The sequence below is a fragment of the Elgaria multicarinata genome, chromosome 3, assembly GCF_023053635.1.
Source record: "Elgaria multicarinata webbii isolate HBS135686 ecotype San Diego chromosome 3, rElgMul1.1.pri, whole genome shotgun sequence".
Taxonomy (NCBI): Eukaryota; Metazoa; Chordata; class Lepidosauria; order Squamata; family Anguidae; genus Elgaria; species Elgaria multicarinata.
This window is the reverse complement of record NC_086173.1, coordinates 122,575,490-122,599,238: the sequence shown is the minus strand read 5'-3', so window position 1 is coordinate 122,599,238 and position 23,749 is coordinate 122,575,490. Positions and strand designations below refer to the sequence as shown.

Sequence of the window (23,749 nt, the reverse complement as noted above, 5' to 3'; positions counted from 1 at the left end):
AGTTTGTTTCATGTATCCTGCCTTTATTCCAGGAGCTCTGAGCAGTATTTTTAAGTCTTACAACAATCCATCAGAGGGAGTTAAGTTTGGAAGTGGTAAATTGCCCCAAATATCCAGTGAGTTGTCGAACTATGTAGAGATCTGAATATGATTTCCTGTCATGTTCCCAGAGTCTGAGCCTAGCAGTTGCAGGTTCAAGGGTCCAAGAGTTCCAAGGTGGTCAGCACACACAGGGATCAAGGAAAAAGCAAAGTCTTAGTCATTCAGGTAACAAGGTTCAAGGCAACACAGCAGGCAAGGGGCAAGCAGGAGGAGGCACAACCAGTCCAGAAGTACTCATGCAAGGAATCAATCAAGGAAGCAGTCCGGAGTCAAGCAAAGCTGGATTCAGTAAGGTCTGGTCAATGTTGTTTCTAGCAACTCTTTCAGCCTCACACTGCCATTTTAATGCAGAGGCTGTCCGAGCCACACCCAAGCCTCAGCGGTATGCTATTAGTGACTGTAGCTGAAAAGGTCCTGTTATGTATGAGTAGACATTTTTTCACAAGGTCTCTGGCCCAGTCTAAAACTCCTTCCAAGCTCTTGTCTTTTCAGGCAGTGTCTTTCCCAAGGGCTTGAGGGTTTCTCTGCCTCCATCTCTGAGGCAGACTCTTTGTCCTCCACAGGTGATGCCCTCATGGTTGTTACTCCTGATGGATTGGGTTCCTCCTGGTCTAGTGGCAAAGCCTGATCATTGCTGGTGGTAGGTGGCTCCTGATCCTTCAGCTCTTTCTCCAAGGAGGGTTGGAGGGGAATGACATTTTCCAGATAAAATAACATCATCCACTGTCAAATATCTGACCGTATTTGACCTGGAAGAACATATGCAACACTGCTGTGTTCTGCTATGTTGATCAAGCTGTCCAGCTCTCAAAATATTCATCTGAAATCTGCTCAAAAGTAACATATGCCTTTTGTACTCCCAGTAGCATCACTCCAGTCCAACATTATGTTGTTCCATGATGTCCATTGTTCTATTTGCTTTCTTGTGAACCTTTACCCATAAACTCATGTGTTCCTCACCATATTGGAATAAGACAAAAAATACCATTTTATATGTATCTGCCAGGGTTTTTGTGTGTGGCTATTTCCAACCCTGTTATGCTTTAGAGATGTTATTATTGCACCTTGTGAGCAACAGTTGATAAGAAATGGAGATACATGAAGCATCATGAAACCTCTCAATGAGGGGATTATGCAGGTTGTGGGATTTCCCTAAAAAGTAGCTAACATTTATTTTCAGTTTATAAAGAGCAAGTCACATTTGCAAAAAGGTTGGGATTTCCTCTTGATTATTACAATTACGTCCCACATTTTTTCAATAATATTTAAAGATGGCAAACATAGGGTTACTAGGAGGCAGCTTATGCAGGCACTGACAAAACCCAAACTTGGGGCGGATCCGCACGTCGGCCCCAGAGCGCATTTATGCAACCCCAGGGCACCCCGAAAACGATAGTCTGTACTTGCCTGTAAAAAGAAACAAGGAAGAGACGCCGCCGATGACGCCGCCGATGCCACCCAGCTTCCTGCTCCCCGGCCAGCTCGGAGAGCTCTTTTTGAAGAAGGCGGGGTAGAGAGCTTTTTCCGCTCTCCACCCAGCTCTCCGTCCCGGCCGGGGAGCAGGAAGCTGGGTGGCGTCGGCGGCGTCATCGTCTCTTCCTCGTTTCTTTTTACAGGCAAGTACAGACTATCGTTTTCGGGGTAACCTGGGGTCGCATAAATGTGCTCTGGGGCTGACGTGCGGATCCGCCCTTGTATAGCTTCAGCAAGATTGCTACATCTTGTGATTTCAAACCTTAGCCCTGACTTATTTACATTAGGTAGAAGTCTGGTCAAATAGTTCAGAGTACCCTCTACACTTGCATAGACAAATTTTACCCAGGCTAAATATCTCTTGGGGGATGGGTAGGGAGAAGAAACAAAACTGGATTATTATATCAGTTGATGCCTTGTAAACAGAATGATAAAGAGCTACTACTCTAGGTAAACTATTGTGATCTCAAATGTTTATAGGATACAGCAAAGACATGATTTATTACACACACACCCCAAAGGAAACTGTACAGCAGTAATGGGTATTCTGTAGGCCCAACAGTGTAAGGAATTACAGCTGGAGAGTTTAAATACCAAGTACAAAATTATTGATTGCACATCTGTTTCTGTAGATTAAAAGGGAATGTAGATTAGACCACTGATGCTTTGAGCGCATGCAAACTTAGTTTCTCTTTAGCTAGACATTTACAGGACGCAGGAAAGCAATAATTATAAACATGAGAATTCTTTCTATGCTGGATAGTTAACTCTCATACAGCACGCTATATAATTGGTTAGAAAGAATCAATTGTATACCAAGAACAATTTCTAATACTGGCCACTTTAAAGTCCAGACAAACTTGTGCTAGAAATTCAGTGAAACGTAAAATAATTTCTTGCTTGCTTTCACTATAGATGGGTTCAACAACTGCTAACCCCCACCTCATCTTTTTAGCCGTCAGGAAAATTCACCTGCAGAATGAACCGTGTAAAAACAAAAAATAAAACTGAGTTATATTATCCTAAAAGTCATAAATGTTCAATGAGAACTGCATCAGAATCTAGGCTGAGAAATTTGAAATGAAGCTGGTAAAGAGTTACCTCTGCTTTTTCACAATCTGCCCAAAAGTATGAGTACCAAAATATTAAAACAGAACTATTCTGAAAACATTTATTTCAGGACATTTTGTAAGAAAGAAAAGCCTTATGATATATCAGCTCTACAGGTATGAAAACCCTAAACATATACTGTAAACAGTCCAACAGACAGGTGAAACAATTATTTATTTATTTATTGCATTTCTATACCGCCCAGTATAGAAACTCTCTGGGCGGTTCACATGACACTAAGAAAATGTGTTTGTGAAACAATCTTACCTGATGGGAAGTCATTAGATAAAGGTAACTGGAGTCAGAAGGATCAAACTGCATGATGGGGTGGACAGGCTCATTGTAAGCCACAGTAATTGACTCCCTACTTATGAACTCCATAGAACTGTTCAGATTAATCTGTCAAGAAGGGAAACATTTGATAAGACCACCAACTCTGTGCTTTTTGAGGAAGAAAGGAAAGAAAAGGTGTCATTCTTTTTGAAACGTGGAAGTCATATATTAATTGATCAGTTAGCCTGTGTTATTTTTAAATATGACTCTATGGCTGAGTTCAGACAACACGATAACCACCTGTGGTTTAAATAGTCGACGGTTGGTTACTTAGCCCACTGTGGGTTATTGTGTTGTGTGGCGCACGTTTTTTAACCAGCGGTTGGTTATTTGGTCCAAATAACAAATGCAAATAACCAATGCTGTGCAGAGTTGGCTATTTGAACCACCATTTGGTTATCATGTTGTGTGGAGATCACTGTTGGTTATCTCCTCGGCCAACGTTGGTTAGTTCGTCAGCCACAGAGTTGCAAGGCAATAGCGGTAAAAGTGGTGGCTGACTCTCTAGTCCAGCCAGCTGGATAGATTTTCAGCAGTAATGGCTGATAGGAAACTAGCAAGAGGATTGAAGGGGGGAGAGAGGGCGGGCGATGAGTGAGTCAACTCAACGCTAATCCTAATCCACACCATGGTTATCATGTTGCGTGGGTAGTACCCCCTAGATAAACAACTGTCAAGTCGATACCGTTGACTATCGTGTTGTCTGAACACAGCCTATATTACATGATAAAGACACAAATTTCAGCTTCTAAAATGAAGAATTTCTATGAAGTGGGCATTTCCTGGGCAACTAAGAAGGGAACAGCATCAGCTAGTTTTTGCAGAAACGATGACATTCAGTGTTTGTGAATTGAAAGCAAGAGCTAACGAGACTAATTTCTCACATCTTCGTCTGAATAGTAATGGTCAAGGTGTGAAGCCTAGGAGAAAAAGCCAAAGTTTGTGGTCAAACGTGCTAGACCTGCCATGCTGGTAGAAACTGCCAAACACATTCCCTACTAGATTGGAGCTAGCAGGCAATGTGTTGATTAAACTAGGGAAGTCTGAACAATATATTAAAGCACCTCTGTTCTTGGCCAAAGAGCTCTGTCTTCTAATATAGTGCTCTAATATGCTGTCTTTTTACCCAACATTAGAAGCACTGCTCCTTTACACTTACTGCTTTTTCCATTAATGAATCTTTTGAATGTGCCATTGAAAATGGCCCCTGTGAAATGCCCTTCTGTGGCATGCTTTATAATTTACCGGATCAGATTAATTCCCTATGTGATAGGAAATCATAATTGCTGCTTGGGGAACTGGCTGAACATTGCTTATGCCCCTTTTACTGTCTTGTCTTGGATAGGAAACCTGAATTATAACTCCTACCAAGTATTCTGTATTCCATGCCAAGTAACTAGGAGCCCCCAAGGTAAAAAAGCTTCTGGTTCTGCAGCTGTGTAGTAGAATTAGATTATAGCTATCTGAGCAAATTATCCCAGCAAGAACAGCCAGGAGCATTTCTCTAATGGAGGTTCAGCAGATAAGACTGCCTTTCTGATATGATAATGGAGGCAGAGCTGCTACTATTGTGTGAACACAAGCTGTGTGAGGAATGTATCTGCACCCACTGCCCTGTGCAACTGACTCTGATGTCAGGTTGCCCAGCCCTTTGTTGTGTAACCTAAGCCTCTAGGCAAATATCAAGCCAGAAAACCTCAGATATATTTCCCACCTTCCTGTTAGGAACATTTGGAAAGCAGTGAAAGAAATTGGATTCCCTTCTGTTCTCCCTCTATTTCTGATCTAATATTCTACATTATGTGTTATTATCTCCAGACTGATACAAAGCAGATTCTAGTCATGTCTTTCCTTGATGGGTGACGTTTACTTAATAGGCTTACTACTGCAGCAGCTACACTGAATGGCTACTCTGATTGGCTGATATCAAACCCTTTCTTCAGCCAGTGGTGTGCACTAGGGCTATTGCAGCTGGTGGCTGTTCTTGGCTTGGAGATATTTACAATGCCTTAAATCTTGGCCCCTGATGCATTGTTTCAACATAGATAAAACAGGCATATCGCACACATGGATTCATGCCTCATCTATAGCTCAGCAGTAGTAAGGACCAATCAGGAACTATTTATTTCAACTGGAGGGTGTGTCTGTATGCTTTTTACAAGTACCAATCAAGACAGGGAACAATTTATAAGAGGTCATTGTTAATAACTAAAAGCTGTGCAATAAAATTTCGAGTACAGGCATTTATTTCTACAATATATTAAATGCCAACTTGATTGCACTATAGCCTCAAATGCTGATTAAAAGTTAAGAATTAGTAGATATTGTATATCACTATACAGCTTAAAGAACATCCAGTTGCTTCTTTATTGAAGAATGAAAGCCTATGCTGTGAGCTTGTCAAGTGATACATTTTTCTTGTTAAGTGAACAGAATCCTGGATCAACATGCCAGTCTTACGTTTCTCAAGCATGAATTCTTTAATTCTTATCATCAGTAGTGATCAAGTGTGCTGCATCAGCACAAGTTTGCCTTGTCAAAATGCTCTGACACTGAACTGAGCTCAGGGCTGAATGAGACTAAAGAAAGGATAGAAGAGCTACAGAAGTGAGTCAACAGCTGAATGACCAGGGAGTGATGAAAATTCAGCTTGGACCAACTGCAGCCCAGTGGTAGATACGTTGTGTACTTGTTGCCTTCCTCCTTGTGTAGCAGCTAAACAAGATCTATTTTTGTGGGGAAGATGCTGCACAGATTCCTAGAGAAGCCTGCTTAGGTTGATGACATCATAGACCCCATGACTGGGAAACTGGTGCAGATTCAACACACCAGCACTTGTGCTATCTGAAATGAACCCTCCCACCTTCCCCACTGCCAGCTGAACTGTCAGCAATTAAGAATAAAAAGGTCTCCTCCCTTGGCTATCATGTGGAAATGGTGGACATGAAATGCACTTTCTGCATCTTTAACTGTTGTGTAGAAAAGGGAATTTCCACAGGCGTGATTTGTATATATGGAGAACCTGGTGAAATTTTCTCTTTATCACACCAGTTAAAGCTGCAGGAGCCCTGCCCTCTTTCGTATCTGGTTGCTCTAGTTTAGCTCCTGCAGCTTTAACTGTTGTGATGAAGAGGGAATTTCACCAGATGCTGCATGCATTAACAATGACACCTGCTGAAATTCCCCTTTCTATACAACTGTTTAAGATACAGGAACCCTGCCCTCCTTTTCATATGGTCACCCTATATCAGCCACCGGCTATTTCTTGACCTCTTGGAATTCAGGAATGACCAAGTGATTGCAGGATAATGCCCCACATTTTTCTAAATTGGAACTAAGACACAGACAAGCAAAGGTGGTCTATGTTCATTGCATTTTTGCAACTTTTAGCAAATGAGATTCTTCAGGTTTCCTTTCCTCTGAGCCAGGTAATTATAGCCATTTCATTTTTTTTTCATTCTCCCCTTCTCTTCTAAATCTATTAATGTCTACCCCCACAACCCCCTATTTCACCAGCACTCATGTTTCCTCTGAAGTATAGGCATTCAATCCCTTCCTCTTTGCCATTTCCTTAGCCGCCACTTCTCTGCCATATTCAGTAATAGTAATTTCACCAATCTACATCTTTTCTATCCATTAATCAAAGAACAGGTATATGCCTCATGTGCTGGGGTGGGAGGATGTATTAATGAAGCAATTTTTCTCCACTGTAACATTTGTGTATGTCTGTGTTTGAGAGTAAGCTTTGTAAAAAAAAAATGTTTTTGAAACTAATGAGAGTGTGAGCTAATTTCCCCCAATTAAGTGTGTTCGAGTAAAGTTCCCCAAATACAGAAGCAACTATTCCCCATTTGAATAAGAGCTTATTCAATAAGAGCTCATTCATGTATGCCCCACACCTCTTGCAAGGTCTGTTTTTAGTCCTATATTCCACGTAGGTGTGAAACTTACATGTCAAGGTGCATGTGTGGGCAAGGACGTGAAGCAACATTACTGTCAGGTGACTGCAGGGTTCTGTGCAGTGTGAATAATAGTCTAATTGTCTCCAGATACAGAAATGCTACAGGCAGGCCTTCTTTCTTGTTTGGACAGTCAGTGAACATGTCAATTACGATGGCTGAAATTTCTATAAGATTCACTCCCTTCTACAGTTGAGAGGATCTTTCACAAGCAATGATTTCCTGACTGCTATCCAAGGTTGCTCAGACAATCATATCAGCATTTCATATCTTGCAACACTTTCCATATAGAGATTCATTCTTAAATATCATTCAGTAGACTTCATAATATTGCTGCAGCTACCTAAGAGATAAGAGAATAGCTAGTTTGAAAAGCAAATGTCATAGAAGAACTTTGATAAAAAGACAAGCTGGACTTGAACAAGTCAGATAATGAACGTTTCAGATAAGCATAGTGTTCAGTGCTTATCTACAGTTTAGCACTAATAGCACATTGAACAGCACTGATCAGCTGTTTGGAACAGACAAGTTGGTGGAAGACAAAACTGAATTTCAGTTGTTCTAAAACTTTTAAGAGAAGCTGTCAGATAAATCCTATTACTGTACATGCTAAGAAAGTGCTTGGGGAATTTGGGGTTTAGAAAGTACAGTTTCACCAAATGTTAGTTAGCCAAAGTGCACAAATTAGCAATTTTACTGTTTGTAAGAAACATCATAGGACCTTTAACAACCACAAGCACTCAGGGCTTCTGTCTCCTCTGAAAAATTATGCCTTCAGTTCAGTGTCCCATAACATTAGGATGGAATGAATCATTAAAACCACTTCCTTTTGAATTTAGGACCTCCTTGCAGTCACCCATTCAGGAACTGAACCAGCCTGACCCTGTTTACTATGTATGATAGCTCCATAAAGTTGAGATGGCAGTTTAACAACAGCTTTCATATAGTGTCAGCACGGCTATCTATTACCAAGAGGTTCACAGTGGAAAGATACCATATCCTATTATTAATTGGGAAGGCCCTTAGATGCTTTATTAACTCTTTGATATCCTGTTACTATTACCTTAAGCAGTCTTCCATTGGCTGTTCCTAGAAATACAACGGTGTAATTATTGACACTGGAGACTGCCACTGATGTTAGGCCTGGTAAAGTGTACACTGGCCTTGCTTTGATAGGTTGCAGGATTGACAGCGGATGCTGGAGATGTGCTGCACCACAGTCCAACTGTTCTGGTTGCAACTGAAAAGAAAAGAGCACATTAGTGAATACATATTAGGACACGACAGCGACTTGTAACCCACTGCATATTAATTTCATTTTTCAAAAGACAGAGACATTGAGCAGAGGTCTCCAGCGTGGCGCTTCCTGTGACATCCGCGAATGGGTTCCCAATGAAGTGCCAACAGCAGCCAATTTTCCTCAGTTTTAAAATATACATATGTGGATTTATATGAAATGCATACAGTTTTCTAGCAATTATAAATAGGTTTCAACAAAAATGGATCAAATATCCAAATAAGTAAACAATTGAAGGTAGTGTCTATATGCCCCCCTTTCGAATATTGAAACTACCGTAAGGTCCAGAATCCATTGCATTATAGGAGGTGTGTGTTTATCCTTCAAAAATTGTAATATCAGTCTTTTAACTGTGAAAAGGGGGTAGAGAAGCCATTCATACTGACCATTTGTTAATTTCCATGAAGGTGGTAAATAATTTGAAACAGCATGTACATCAGCAAATATTAAAGTCTGTTCCAGTACAAAATTTATCTGTGTAATAACCTCCTCCAAAAAGAGGGAACTACTGGACATTGTGAAAACAAATGTTTAAAAGAAGCATTGGCTGGATAATCCCTTATTAAAGAGACATTGTAATGTCCAATAGACATGAAACAAAAGTGTTTGCTGAATAAGACGCAGCCTGAGATCCACAGACGTGACAGGTAGACACCAAAATCGCAACCAACTGATTAGGCATTTCGTGGTGATGCCCATAGCATGGTCTCAAATTCCCAAATGTGCCCATGGCTCTAAAAAGGTTGGGTAGCCCTGATGTAGAGGGTTTCTAAGAATTAGTGGGATATTGGTAGTGGGTGACCAGGCAACTTCCTAATCTCCCTGCAGTTTCTTCCATTGCCTCTGATATACTTCAAGAAAGTTAGCAATATTGAACCTATAATGTCATTCATGCACAAATGTCATTTAGAATATGTTTTGATCATGAACCATTGCCAAGGCAGAAGAGCCTTTCTCTTTATTAGCACTCAAATGCAAATTTATTGCCACAAACTACATTGTATGCTTTATCCAAAGAAACAAATATTATGATTAGGCACTCTTCCATAGCCTGGTAGGCATTAGGCCAGGACTTAACTGACTTTGTAAGTCACACTAAGGCAAGATGGAAAAGGCTGATTTAAAAACCTTTAATGCTAGAACAAGTCCACAGAAGGAATAACATAACCTCAAAGATATGGCATTGTTTCTAAGAGACCTAATAGAAGAGATAATGTGTTATGAATGTGAAGATCTCTGCAAAATGTATTTTGCAGTTCTGCATTATTTAATTCTATATAACAACAACAACAAAACAAAAAAACCCACCCATCGCCATCTTTGAAGCAATATTTATATATTTTCCTGTAACTGGGCAAAACAATTTTCTTTCTCTATACACAGGACCCTTTCATTTTTTTTTCTTATTTAACTGTCCTTCCCTTATTTAGCCAAATATTTATACATATTTTTATCAAGATCCTATCTCTCTTTCATAGTGGTATCTGTACTGGGGTTTTATAATCAAATCTGGACAACAGGTAGCCAGAGTGATTAAACTAAGATACTTGATTAAGCTGATAGATCCTATTACAATCAGTGGAACTAAACTGGTTCAAGTACATGCATTTAGTGCCTGGTGTTATATTAGCAGCAGCATCCACTGTTTGATGCAGCATATCATTCACTCAGGCTATGTTTGTACATGGCACTAAGCCAGGAATCCCAGATTTAAAAACCCCCACTACGTGAACAAGCAGTGTGTTGATGCAATCAGTTCATTTGTTCATGCTACACATCTCCTATTGCCTTACATCCAAACCTGGGAATATGTTTTTTGAGCCAAACAAGCCAGGCCCCAAGCCAGCATTAAACCAGGTTTTGTGTTGGTTTAGGAATCCTGGGTTGCCTGGATGCAATAAACCATAATCCTGGATTTGGATATAATGTGAGGCTCTCTCCTTCCTGAGATTGTTTACATAGGCTAGATCTACACCAAGCAGGATATAGCACTATGAAAGTGGTGTGAAAGTAGTATATAATAGGCAAGAGTCACACCAAGCAGGATATAGCACTAGGAAACTGTATATAATAGGCAAGAGCCACACCAAGAAGGATATAGCACTATGAAAGCGGTATATGGTATGTGTCATGGCCCCCAACAGTTGTCAGTGCACTTCAATACCGCTATAAAGCAGTAATGTGGCTCCTGCCTTTTATATTCTGCTTTCATACTGCTTTCATAGTGCTATATCCTGCTTGGTGTAGATCTGGCCATAGTCACCTGAAACAGGAGCAAAGATGCTGCCGTCATTTACACTGAGCCCTCTCTAGCAGATGGAAAAATAAAGCAAACACCAGGCTGAGTAATGTGTTGAAGACTACAATATGCACAAGGCTCTCCACTATGATGGATGTATTGATTTTTGTCTACATCAGCTATTCTCAGAATGTAGATTATGAGAAACTTGTGAATGATATGCCAGATCAAGCACTGGATGCTGGTGCTAATACAACGCCAGGCACTAAAAAGTGTGTGTCCTCTAAGCCAAGAGTGGATTTAACAGGCAAATCCTTTCCAAGTACAAAAATTCTCCTTTGTGGAAGGCCAATGGTTTTTCAAAATGTGAGGGAGGCAACCTTAAGGATAGTTATCAAGAAACCACTGATTCCTTGCTGATCCACCTTGGTGTCTTTCTTATTCGGTTCAGGAACCACAGTGTTAAGTTAACCTGCTCCATTCCCTTCACAATTAGTCCGATAGTGAAGGCAATCTAAGATATAGCACTTAGCTCAGAAATAAGATATCCCCATAACAAAAGTGTTACCTAGGCAAAACATATGCAGACAGCGCACTACAAATTGGAAACAAATGCACACTGAATGTTTAGAAAAATGAGTGTATGGAAAGGTCTTTGGGAGAATCATGAACAGCTGCTTTCTTTACTTAACAGCTTTGAATTTGGCAACCACTGGTGAAGATAATTTTTTCCTGAACTAGAAGGTCTAGATTTCTTCTTTGAAGGCTGCAGAGGACAACTTTCATGCCTCAACATAAAAATATTAAGAGCCAGAGGACCTGATTTTAATTGCAATATGTATAATAATGTGTATCTAATTTTCCTTCATATACTAGATGTAATGGGTATATTTGCCCAGCTATGGCTTGCCATGTCATGCAAACCCAGGGATAGTGAGTTATGCAAGGGTTATTTAACCCTCGCATAACCCAACAACAGACCATGGGTTATGTGGAGGTTGTTTAATCCTGGCACAACCCACTGTCCCTGGGTTCACATGACACAACAAGCTGTGGTTGGGTGTTGAATATTCAGAATGGCTGCCTGCATCTGCCACAGTCCACCATGGCCTAAATAAGCCACAGTGGGCTATTTTATCATGAATGAATGAATGAATGAATACCTTTATTGAATAAGTCTTCTGACCATTTCAAAAATCACATAATCATCATGCAAACCAGCTCAATTGATATTTTTCTACTGAGCCTGGACCAGTGCAGAGCTCAAGTTTGTCTCCACCCAAGCTGTGCTGTACAATACAGTTACTTTCTCCTGTATTTTCTACAGGGGAAAGTGTGCTCAATGTCTTCAGGCAAATCTCTTGTGACACAGCACATACCAACTCAATGGTGTACCCAAGCACACACTCTTATATCCCAAATATACCCCCTTTGAAGCCAGGCCAGGCAAGCTTGGTTATATATATTGTAGGTGCTTGTTCCCAAGATACTGTGAGATAATTTAAGCCCAATGTTGCTTCCCCTGGTAACAAGATACATAGGTCCCTTTCCATTTCTTCCTAAAATGATGTAAATAGTACTGAATCTTCATATCAGTGCTGCGATTGTGCATTAAAATAAATCTGTATTTTAAATTGGTATTTTAAATCTGTATCTCTCCATCGCTGCTCGGTTTTACCCTGGTTGCACTTTTATATATTATTTGTATTTTTTTTTATATACTACTGTTTGTTTTATATTGTTTTGATTTATACTTTGATTCATGGGTGATGATTTTAACTCTTGTAAACTGCCCAGAGAGCTTTGGCTATTGGGTGGTATAAAAATATAACAAATAAATAAATAAATAAATATGAAAAATCATTTTTAAGTACTGAATGGCCCATGTGCGTTTTTGGAGCAGCAGCCTTCTTCTTTATCCTCCTCCTCCTCCACTGCTGTCCAGGGAGGGAAAGGGAGGCAGAATAGAAGGTGTGTGCCCTACAGCCCTGGTGAGATGCTAAGAGAACAGGACTGACATGTGACATTTTCAATTACTTTTCTAGTTTAAGTTCCTGAACTGTATGGAATTTTGCAACATTTCTTTGCTGTTGGAGCTCAGAAAGATGAGCAGGAGAAGAGTTGCAGGACAGTGCTCCCTACTGGGCTGCTATTATATCCTTGACAACAGGGCTGAAAACCTCCCGAAGACATGAAACGTATCCTAGTACCTAGGAATTTGCAAAAACTGTTCTGTTTCATGACTGTATAAGGCCTCCAACACACACTAACAAACAAATAGCTTTTATTCTGTTCAGTTGAAAGAACTGCATAAACCTGTAAACATATACAACGTATACAACCTGGCAGAGAGATAACTGAGTGAAGATTATAGTATTACTTTTGTTGTTAACAAAAAGTGCAAACTGATTCAAATCTTTGGAGACTATCTTCTTTGTTAATTTTATCTTGGAGACAAAAAAAAAAAAAACAGTTGTGCTACCTAAAACTGTAAGATCCTTTATGCCCCCAATGCATTTTTCTTAACTCTGAAAGTGGAGCAGAAGATAAAAAGATGATTAACCGTAGTAGCTGCCATAAGGAAGATTAATTAAACTGAACAAGAGAGGCAGTTTTCAGGAAGTCTGTCTCTGAAGAAACACAGAAAGGAAGAGGAGTGGTAAGGCAACACTCAGGAAAATGATGAATTGAACAGATTTTTGTTTCCTGTATTTTGTGAGCAACTTGAAATTGTGTGTGTGTTGCTGGTGGGGGTGGGGAGCTCTAGGTCAAAAGTAAGCTTCTTTGTACAGGAAACAAATAGATACATTTCTATTGTGGTAAGCTTTTTTCTTTGCTGCAAAAATCTAGAAATGCCACAATATAAAAGTAAGTCAGAGGGGCCTCTCCTAGCCTTCTTCCTGCATCTTATCAGAGGATTAAACTGCTGGCTCCTAGCATGCCTCATCCTGGGAAAATGACACAGCTAGCAGCATCAGATTATCTTTTCCGAACTTGTTGACTTGCGGGGCAGAACAACAGTCCTTACATGCTCAATGTTTTGGCACTTGTTTCTACACATATGACATTTCCACTCATTCACATGATAAAAAGAGACCAACCATCCTATTGTAAACCATAAGGTTTTGTGAGAATTAAGCTACGACTCAGGAAGATCATTAATTGCAGACAATATTTTTAAAGAAAACCTGGGGGTGGGTGTTGGAGGCTTTTCTTATTCAAGAAAATGTCAATCCAAAATTGCTTCAAATTTAAAGAACTATTCTATCCTGTGACATGAACCATACAAATAAAGCATTTTTTTCCTTCGTCATGCAAAATTTGGCAATACAATATATATCTCACACTATCCCAGTGATTCAGTACAGATAATATTCTATTAAATATGGCATTCACTGAGCAGATTCATTCCTGGTTGCCACTGCAACTCCCCCTTCATTATTGCAAGAATAGTTCAAGTGTATTGAGTGAGAACTTCCATTCCTGTTTGAACAAACTTCAGCCTTGTTCTCAATTGCACCTGACTGTTCTTTTACTTCTGATTTTACCTTCCGGGTTCCACTGGGTCATTGAAAATGCAGTCCACTCCCTATGAGATAAACTGTCCAGAACTCTGGATTGTTGGGGGATGAACAACCTAGAGTTTGAATCCATAGCAATTATCCTCAAACAACCCTTAAGTCTGGATTCAGACTTAAGCATCCCTGGGCTGTTTATAACAGCAGGAACGGGCAGGTAGCCAGGAACCAACATACATTCTTGCTCCTTATTCTTCATGACTACTCATAAGCCATAGCTAAACGGGATGAAATCCTGGGCGATCCCCGGGATCGTCCCTGTGCATCCACATGATGCACATGGGATCCTGGGATCAGGGAGGGATGATCCGTCCCTTCCCCCGGGATCTCGCCCTACCCTTTGAGACCGGTTTTTCCATGGTCCCGAGCTGAGCCCGAGACCATGGAATGTGTGGCTGGGCATTGCGGTTTGTCCCGGTTCCTTGCGTGAACCCGGGCACAGAGCTCCTCAGGAACACTGTGCCTGTCGGGGGTGGGGGGAGCGGGGAAAATAAGTTTTTAAAAACAACAACACCTTTTGCACTCGTGTGCATCTTCCCCTTTAAAAAAAACAAAAACAAAATGGTGGCCATGATGCTTCTGCCTCTGAAATTGTTGCGTGCTGCTTGTAAACAGAGGAGGATCTCGCGATAAAAACATTGTGAGATCTTCACCTTTCCGTTGCGCAATAACAGGTAGGTCTAGCTAAGGTAGGTCTGTTTAAACAACCTATGGGTAGCTGGGAAGTATGAACCAGGTCATTCTTTTCCTCTAAGTGATAGACACACCTTCTAATCTACAGCATTGCTTTGAAAAGGAAAATAAGCCAAGTTTACACCAATAGCTTATTTTCTAACTTTTTAAGGAATCAGGGTTGTTGGACTAAAGGTGGAACAAATTCCAGCTTTCAGCACCCTAAACTATTTGATATCTTTATATGATAGTGAAGACAAGCATCTTTATATGTACGATGAAAAGCATCATTCACATCAAAAGGCTTCAAATACTTCTGAAGCACAACCATTTATTGCTACTTTCTTTAGGAATGTGACTGGGCTTAGTGAGTAAGATCTAAAAGGGTATCTAAAAAGATTTTCAAATGCCGAGAATAAGATTTATATACAAATAAAAGAGAGGGGGATGCTGCTCTTTATCATGACAAGTTTATATTCCACCATGTGGAAAAAAACCCAAAAATGCATGAATGCTTATTTTAAATCATTAACCGATTTCTTATGTCAACCCCTAATGAATCACCATTGTGTTTACAAATGAGCATTCACTGTACAAAAGCCAGTGACATCAAGTGAAATTAGCAGAATTAGTTGACAAAAATGAATAGCTGTTTCATCCATTCACCATCTTCTGTCTAGCTACTAAAATAGATAAAAGAATTCTGTTAGCTGAACAAACTTCAAAGTGCTTGCTTCCATTCTCTCCTGTTTATTTTTCTCTTTTCATTAGCTTTTTTTTCCATTGAAGAGAGTGCTTATAATCCTCTTTAGAATCACAATAGCTTAAGGTCAAAATGACCTGGTTTGCACAACATGGTAAGTCACTGTGGGTTGTCACTGTGGGTTGTTTCAGGATAGCTTGCTGTGCAGTCAGCACCTGGAACAGTTTTTTCATTGTGGGTGAAAAAAACTCGCCCTTCCACGAACAAGCCATCCTGAGAAACCAGGGCTGGCCCTTGGGTTGTTCAGCATGGCTTGTTTTCAGAGTGGGTTGCTGTGACATCCAAACCAGGCAGGGTGACTTCATTGTGGGTTGTCGGGAATGGTTAGAGCGTTGCCTGGCAAGAGCAGCAAACTCCCCTGCCTCTCCTCGTGGTCTCACTAGTGCTGCCGCCACTCTCCCTCATCCCTCGTCAGTGCCCTCCACCCAGTCCGCTGCTATGAAATTTGTGTAATTTCCCCCTTCGCTTTATTGCTCTGACTTGAAATTTGCATATCTTTACTGATCCCCAGCACTGCTCTGTAACCCATACATATATCTGACAGCCAGCAACGGAGACTAGTGAAGGGAAGTGGCAAGCATGAGGTGGGTGGGAGCCCAAAGTGGCAAGAGAATCAGCTTTTCAGGCAGGTTTACTTTGGTAGTATGTGAGGCAGCCCTTTTTTTTTTTAAATGGTGTTCACTAGCAAGTCAAGTGCAAAGTGGAGGATGAAATTGACAAGAAAATGGATAGGAGTGGGATATTGGTATGCGGGGCTAAATAGCGCACAGGCGGTCTTGTGCTCCTGCGACCTTGCACAAGGCCCTGAATTTTTTTTAAAAAAGTTTGCAAACGTATTACCACATTCACAAGGGCTTGGAAAATTATATGCATTTGGAATTCTGATGGGAGATGGGGTAGGAGTTTACTTCATGAGCCTGCAACCCCAGCAGACTAATTACACAAAGGATACTGACAGAGTATATGGGGATTCTGCTCCAAAGGTGCCTGAGATATACGCTAAGAGCACGCAGGAGGATTAAGGGGGAAACATCCAAGGCAACACAAAGTGCACCTGATTGTCTGTAGGTAATAACATGGGTTATTGAGCAAACAAACAACCCACAGTGGCTTATCTTCTGTGTGGCTTAGTGTGATGTGCGAACTGTGTGAAGATCTGTGGTAATGCATTCCATTGGAATTCCATCAGAACAAAAATCTTGGCATTAAAAGAGGTGCATGTGTGATGGAAACAAGCTTATAATTAATGACAGATCGAAGTTTTATGAGAATTGCATCCAGATATTTTAAGACAGCAAAGTAAGTTTAACTTTCTTATAGTTAAACTCAGAGAAGAAATATATATGCTATGTGAGATACTCCTTTCAAACTACTGATATATTATAAACAGGAAATAATTGAGTATAAAACTGTTTTAAAGGCCAGAGATGTTAGAGACATTGTAAAGGAACCAGCTTCCCAAGCTTCCTCTTCTCAGAATAGGGGTTAGTTAAATAATGATAACTTAAAAGTTTAATAAAATAATGAAGATACTAAAATTAATATCAGTAATTTTTGTGGACTAAATAATGCAGCCTTATTAATAAGCACACAAAAGTTACTAGCCTGTGAAAATCTTCATTAAACTGCTGGGGGCTAACAGAAGGACAGAAAGCTCTGTTCCGCTTGCAGCAGCCCCCTGTATTTCTCTAGGGGACACAGAGGAGGGGGCTTCCCTCCTTTAGCAGCCCTTTTTATTTCTATCATGGGCACAAAGGAGGACAGACTGACTGGCTTTGCATGATCAGCAAGGGAAACCACACAATATGGGTTGTTTCCCCCGCCCCTGTGCATGGCTGCCATTGGCTTAATTACCCATGCCACGGATTGTTATGCTGTCCAAACCCAGCGTGCGATGCAGCGGGGTTAACCCACATCTTGTAGTAGGAGTTGTGGTGTGGGTTAGAAGTTACCCCTGACATGCCGCACACCAGGTTCGGACAACGCGGTGCGGATAAGTAAGTAAATGCCGGTCATGTGAGCAGCACATGGGGAGGCAGGGGAAACAACCCATACAGCACGGTTTCCCCCTACAATTATGTGAACCCAGCCTCTTCAACCAACACACTCACTTTGACTCTGCATGGAATCTCATGAAAGTGTTTTGTAAATATTGTTTCCATGCAGAAGACACATGTAAAAATGATGATTTACACTTCTTTAAAAAACTTAGGTAATTATTTTGAGCATATGTCATTACAAAAACTGGATGATCTTCTTACCAGTTAATACACGACATTGAGTTCAAGATGTTAAGAGAACCTTTGGGAAGATACATTTTGATCAAAGACTCGAGGGCGGAACGCACCATCATTTAGAGTCAATTTATGTGGCTAATGCAGGTCACTAAAAGTTATTTTATGGTAACTTCATTTGGATTATACTAAACTTTTCAGGGCATTAAAACGGGCACTTTAATGGCTTCATTAAAGACTACATCTTTTTTCAGCAGCTCACCATTCTCGTTGAATGATAAGGCATTGAATAACTGCAGGATTGAAGTTTGAGAATTAGGAAATATAAATATAACAATTTAGCATGGAGGCAAAATTATTAAATTGAAGATTTTAAAATTATGCACACTTTTAATTAATTAAATATATCAGATGTTATCTCATTTACAATGGTATGGAACACATATAAGGCATTTATTAGATGATTCCTAATTCATTGTTTTGGATACCTTAGAAAAGAAAGGAGAAGGGCCAGAGATAAAATACCTCACAAGATCATTACTCTTGAAAAACAACATAAGGCCACCTCTGAAAACAGTTTTGGATATTCTAACTGGATGTGTGACAATTTCAGGATACAAGATAAATGTGTCTAAATCTGTACTCTTAACCTTAAATATCCCAGCTGTAGAAAAGCGAGCAATCACTCATCTATTGCAAATCCCTAGAAATTAACCCTGATTAACTATCTAGGGATCATGTTTACTTCAAACTTAGAAGGCCTGTTTGCTCTCAGTTATAAACCACTTGTGAATAGTATCAAGAGAGATTTCTTACTTTAGAATAGGTAGAAATAGTCCCAGAGAGAAATAATAGCTGCAATCAAAACAAATGTAGTTGCAACGTTCTTGCTTTTATTTCTGAACTTGCCATTACATTTTTTAAAATAAAACATTAAAACAGTGGTATATGATAATTAGGGACTTTGTAATGTCTGGTAAAAAGTCAAGAGCGTTATGCCAAATTATGCAACAACACAAAAGACAGAATGGAAGCTTCTAACATAAAGCTACGCTGTTGTTGTTATTAACTGCGGCCCCAAAAAAGAGCTTGTTCTTGGCATAGCTTAGTATGAAATTGACTGGGTTCTATCCAACTTTACATGAGTGAAGATCTGCTGATACAATGGCCCAAATTGCATGTCACAACAACCCAGTTTTATATAAAAAGATGTGCATGCTGCCCAATTGTTTCCACTGTGAGTGGGATCAGCTAACCAATGTTCCATCCCTGGGTTTTTTGCCATGATGTGCGAACCAGGTTAGTCTCTCCTCCAAATCCAGTTGGAATCCAACCTGGAGCATCCCGGGTTTATTTAGCCATTCCCACTTGCAGCAGGAGTTGCTAGGTTCACAACAACCTAGAGTTTAAAACAACAACAACAACAACAACAACAACAACATGAGAATCAGGCCAATTGGGCTTTCCTGCCCCTCCTCCCAACTGCAACCCCTGTGCCCCCACCCCCAGGTTTTCATAAAGTTCAGAGGATGTACCTGAAACGTTACAGGGGACTGCAGCGAGCACAGAGGACTGCAGTGAGAAGAGGGAATAATCAAAAGTGAGACAGAGGCACCTTGCACAAGAGGGCACATTTACCAGGAAGTAACTGTAAAAAAACTGGTGGCGATTTTGAATCTTTCATTCAGTATTTGAAAATAAGGCACTATTTGCAGTAGAAACATTGAGACAATGGCCTGGTTTGGATGTAACAGACAATGAGCTGACAGACAAGGAGAGCCACACCCATTTTTGGTGCAGACTGCATGTTTCAGGCTGTGCAGTGATCCAGCGCACCAAAGCTGTGGAGCCAGGAGCCAGAGAAGGAATCTTTCTCAAATGTGATGGCTGAAGAAGAGCCAAGGTTCAGGGATCTAGGTTGGAAAGGCCACGCTAGACAGAAATCTGGGAGCTGGGAAACAACAAACATTGTTCCAGCAACCATCTGCCCAGATCTGAGGGTTTTTAAGCTGGAGCTCTGCCCAGGTCTCAGCTGAAGATAATCATGAGGACAGCCTTACTCACAAGTAGCCCTTTACTCAGGAGTTCTGATTCTTAGATGGGCACTTCTTCGCTTGGCAGCCATCTGAGCCATCCTTAGATGCCTATGTTTCCCAGGACTAGGCAGGGGCTCAGTTTCCGTTTCTGAATCAGAAGGCAGGCTCTCCCCACTTTGACTAATGTCATTTCCAAAGGCATAGGATCCCCCTAATCACCCCTGGGATTTCTTGAAACCATCTGCTCTTTGGGATATTCAGCTCATGGAGCTCTAGTCATCCTCTACTGAGGGCACCTCTACAGGGTGCATGACAAGTTCAGACACAATGTGTTCCTCCCTCCTCCTCCTCCAGCCTGACCACAAAGAAGAGCTCAGAAGCTTTTGCTTTCCATGTTGTCTGAACCTGGGAAACTATAGTTAATCTTAACTATGGCTAGAGGAAACAAGTCAATGTCAAAGCACTGTTTATGAAATTAACATGTTTCCACTAATCACAGTTTAAAACAACCACAGTTTGTCCAGGATTAAACAACATGCTGAACTGTGGTTAATTCAAAACAGATCTGAAAGCTTCCAATCTTCTCATTATGGTCGTACAGATGAGGAGAGAGCTGAATGAATCTGGGGGAAAGGTGAGGGTCATCCTCGTAAATGCACTTTAGCATGATATCTGAATGCAACAAATATCTTTCTGACAAAGCCTAACACTTTCTTGGAAGAAAACACCAACACAAAAGGGTACTTATAAATTATTTATACTTTATTAATAGAAATAGAGAAATTGGATAATTATAAATTTAAAGGAACATGGGAACAAGGTCTTAGAAAATTTTCAGGTCATGAATGGGAACGTGGGTGATTATGCACATGTGCATGTAAAATAAAAAGTACCTTTGAATTGGCTGAAAATATTGAACGATATATATCTTCCTCTTTCAGGAATTGTTATGATCAGTGGAAATATTCTGAACATAAAGAAGTGAATCCACTTTTTTTTCCTTCCAGCAATAATAATAATACCTTAGCACATAATGAAGACGCTCAGGTCAATTCATACACCCAAATCTTACTTCATCCGATAGTCATTCATAGAGATATTAGCTGTCAAAAGAGGCAGGTTTTCAACAACTAGTTTGAACAAATGACATAAGAAAAACCAAACCCCTTTCTCTCTGTTTTTTTTAAAAAAAACAATATTGGTTTTCATCACTCTATCTTTTTAAACTACTTTTTTCTCACATGAATAAGTAAGAATCTACATTAACCATCATAGAGAAAAGACTTGATCACATAGAACCTCTTACTGATTTATTTTGGCACTGACATATTCTATCAGGTAGATTCATAAATCAGTTAAGAATATAGCTCAGATCCAATTCCTGTTTAACTAATTCACAAAAAACAGCTCAAGACAATTACATCAAACTAGTTACTCCAAAGTAGTTCAGTGTGGCTTTGCAAGGATACTTTAGATCACAGTCTTAGTTCAACATTTCTAAAAAAAAAAAAAGTCCATGAAAGCTTACCAAAATATATCCGTTAATCTATAAGGTACCACAAGACACTGCTGCAACTGACTAACATGGCTGCACATTCTAGAAATATTTCCCTGAAACCTAATTTTTTTTTATCAAAATGGTTCCCAAAACACACACACAAGTTGCATGTTCCTAAATTAATACATTTGGGGGTTCAAAACAATCCTGAGATCTAACAAAGCAGCTTCACCACAAATACAGTATAACAGCATTTCCTTGCTCTGGGTTTTCAAGGCTCCTCACAGTTTCTTTTGGATAAAAAAAAAAGGTTCAAAAGGTAAACTAGTCATAGGGTAAGTTAACAGAAATGTCAATTCAACAGTCCAATGGGACTTGCTTAACAGGGTTAGAGTTCCTTCTGTTACGTTTTTAAATTCAGGAAGTACTCTTCGTCATTATAGGAGTCTCTGCACATGCAGCACAGCTAAGTCTATGAGTGTTGTCAGGGCAGGTGTTTTCTGTTATAGGAGCAGGAGCAATGGATGTCATCTCCTTGTAACTAAGAGAGAAAGTACTCAAGTAATTAAAACTGTTGGGGAAATGTCTGTCCTTTCTGGAGAATGCACGTCCTTTATATTGCTATGAAGACTGGTCAAGCTGATTATTCTTCATCCTGTGTTAAATATAATACTTCAAGATTATACAATGAAATCCCCGAACAATGAAGAGACTGATGGATTAACGAAAAACAGTCTCTAAAAGGAATGTTAAAGCCAAAATATTGTATGTTTAAGCAACGAAATCCTTTGTGTCCTCTAAAATCACCCTTCTCAGAAAACGCTATTTTTCTGCTCATGCTCTCCTGGGACAAGAGACATAAGTCAAAGCACCTCTTTGCAAGGGCATTCCACCAATTTAGAAAACTCAGCTAAAATGTCGCTTTTGAAATTGTTTGGAATAAGTCATCTGATTTATTCAGAGTATACTATATTATTCAAGCTATATTTTCTTAGCTGCTCTGTTCTCTAGAGAATCCCCCTTTTACCATTCAAGCTGTGTTTCTCATTTATGTTTAGCTTTGGCTTTAGTAACAGACTTCAAAATATCCTAACTTTCCCAGAGGACAGAATTTCGGATCGACAGTAAATTTGGCTTCTTACACTTTGGAGGATATACTTTTAATACTGCTACTAATACATTGTCCCTCTGATCTTCAAAGTGCTTCAGAACCAATAAAGTACAGCTCTGTTCTGAAAAATACCCATGTACAAATAACATCTTTGTAGTCATTAAGACTATTCCTTTGCTTATACTTAATCATGTGTCTGTTTAGTTTAGTAAAATGCTGCATCTTTACACATCTTTCCCTGCTAATCCTGCGCAGCCAAAAGAATTGTGGGAAAGGACTCAGGATTTCATTCCTGCTCAAACTGTATAATTTATTAAGTACTGAGGACAATTGAAATTGCACAGGTTTTTCTAAGATCATTTCTTGACACACATAACCTCCTCTCACAGTAATGATCCACATACAAAAACTTGAGATATATCACTAAGTTTAAAGAAAAATAAAGCCAAAACGTTTGCTGCCAAAAACCAGACTTACTGGAACAAGAATGGGTCATCTTCTAACTAGGAATTTTGTTTCTGATAAGAATTGATAGTTTTAAAGCACACAACAGCACAGAATACGAATAATGTATGCCATTGTGCTTATTTGTTTAAGCAAGGCAAAACAGGCTTGCTGGGGAAAACAAGTGGGAAATGCAACGAAATGTTGCACCCTGGAGTGCTGCTGTTCAGGATTCCAGCCACTACATTCCATTCTCTTCCCCTAGTTTTCCATTTTTCCTCACGTAGTCGGTCACCATTTTTGGCCACTGAGAATGCTCAGTTCCCCACTGGACTATTCTGGGGTCTCTCCCCCCACCCCGACACTTAGGGGGTTTTTATCCATTTTTTTGCACTTCTGAAAACTTGCTGTTAATATTAAAACAATTTTACTCTGTAATGTGGATATACTCCAACTGTACTAGGCAGCCATTATCAAAACAATCCAGGACACACACACAAAAAAATACTCAAACATTTCAATGGCAATAGTGCTGGTGATGGGTTAACTCCAATACGAGGCAGTACAAGTACAAACTTAAAATTAGAAGGATTTGGGGTGAGGCATTTTGAAAACTCCCCCCAAACTCTATCACTAATTTTTTATACCTGTTTGTTTTGCATACTCTTAGCCCAGCTCACAATGCTGCAGTGAATACAGGCAACATAAAGATTGTAAAGCGCTTAGCACACAGATAAATTTTTTTAAAATGGGTTGAATCGACTGTGTTAGTCATACTTGGGTTGCATTAAATCATCATGACTACTTTTTTAACATGAATTTCAAAGGGACTTAAGTGTGACTAACTTAGTCTGGATTCAACCATACATAAATACTAAGAAAAGTTAAATTCAACAACTG

General features: G+C 39.9%; 1 protein-coding gene across 1 annotated transcript in view; it reads right to left on the bottom strand.

Moving 5' to 3' along the window:
• The window catches only part of PLXND1 (plexin D1), a 164,203-nt gene that overhangs the window by 104,114 nt on the left and 36,340 nt on the right, over positions 1-23,749 (bottom strand). The window contains exons 3-4 of the mRNA XM_063121424.1: positions 8,041-8,217; positions 2,953-3,084 (exon numbers count right to left, since the gene is read on the bottom strand). Coding sequence (XP_062977494.1) covers positions 2,953-3,084; positions 8,041-8,217 — 309 coding nt within the window. The remainder of the gene's footprint in view (positions 1-2,952; positions 3,085-8,040; positions 8,218-23,749) is intronic.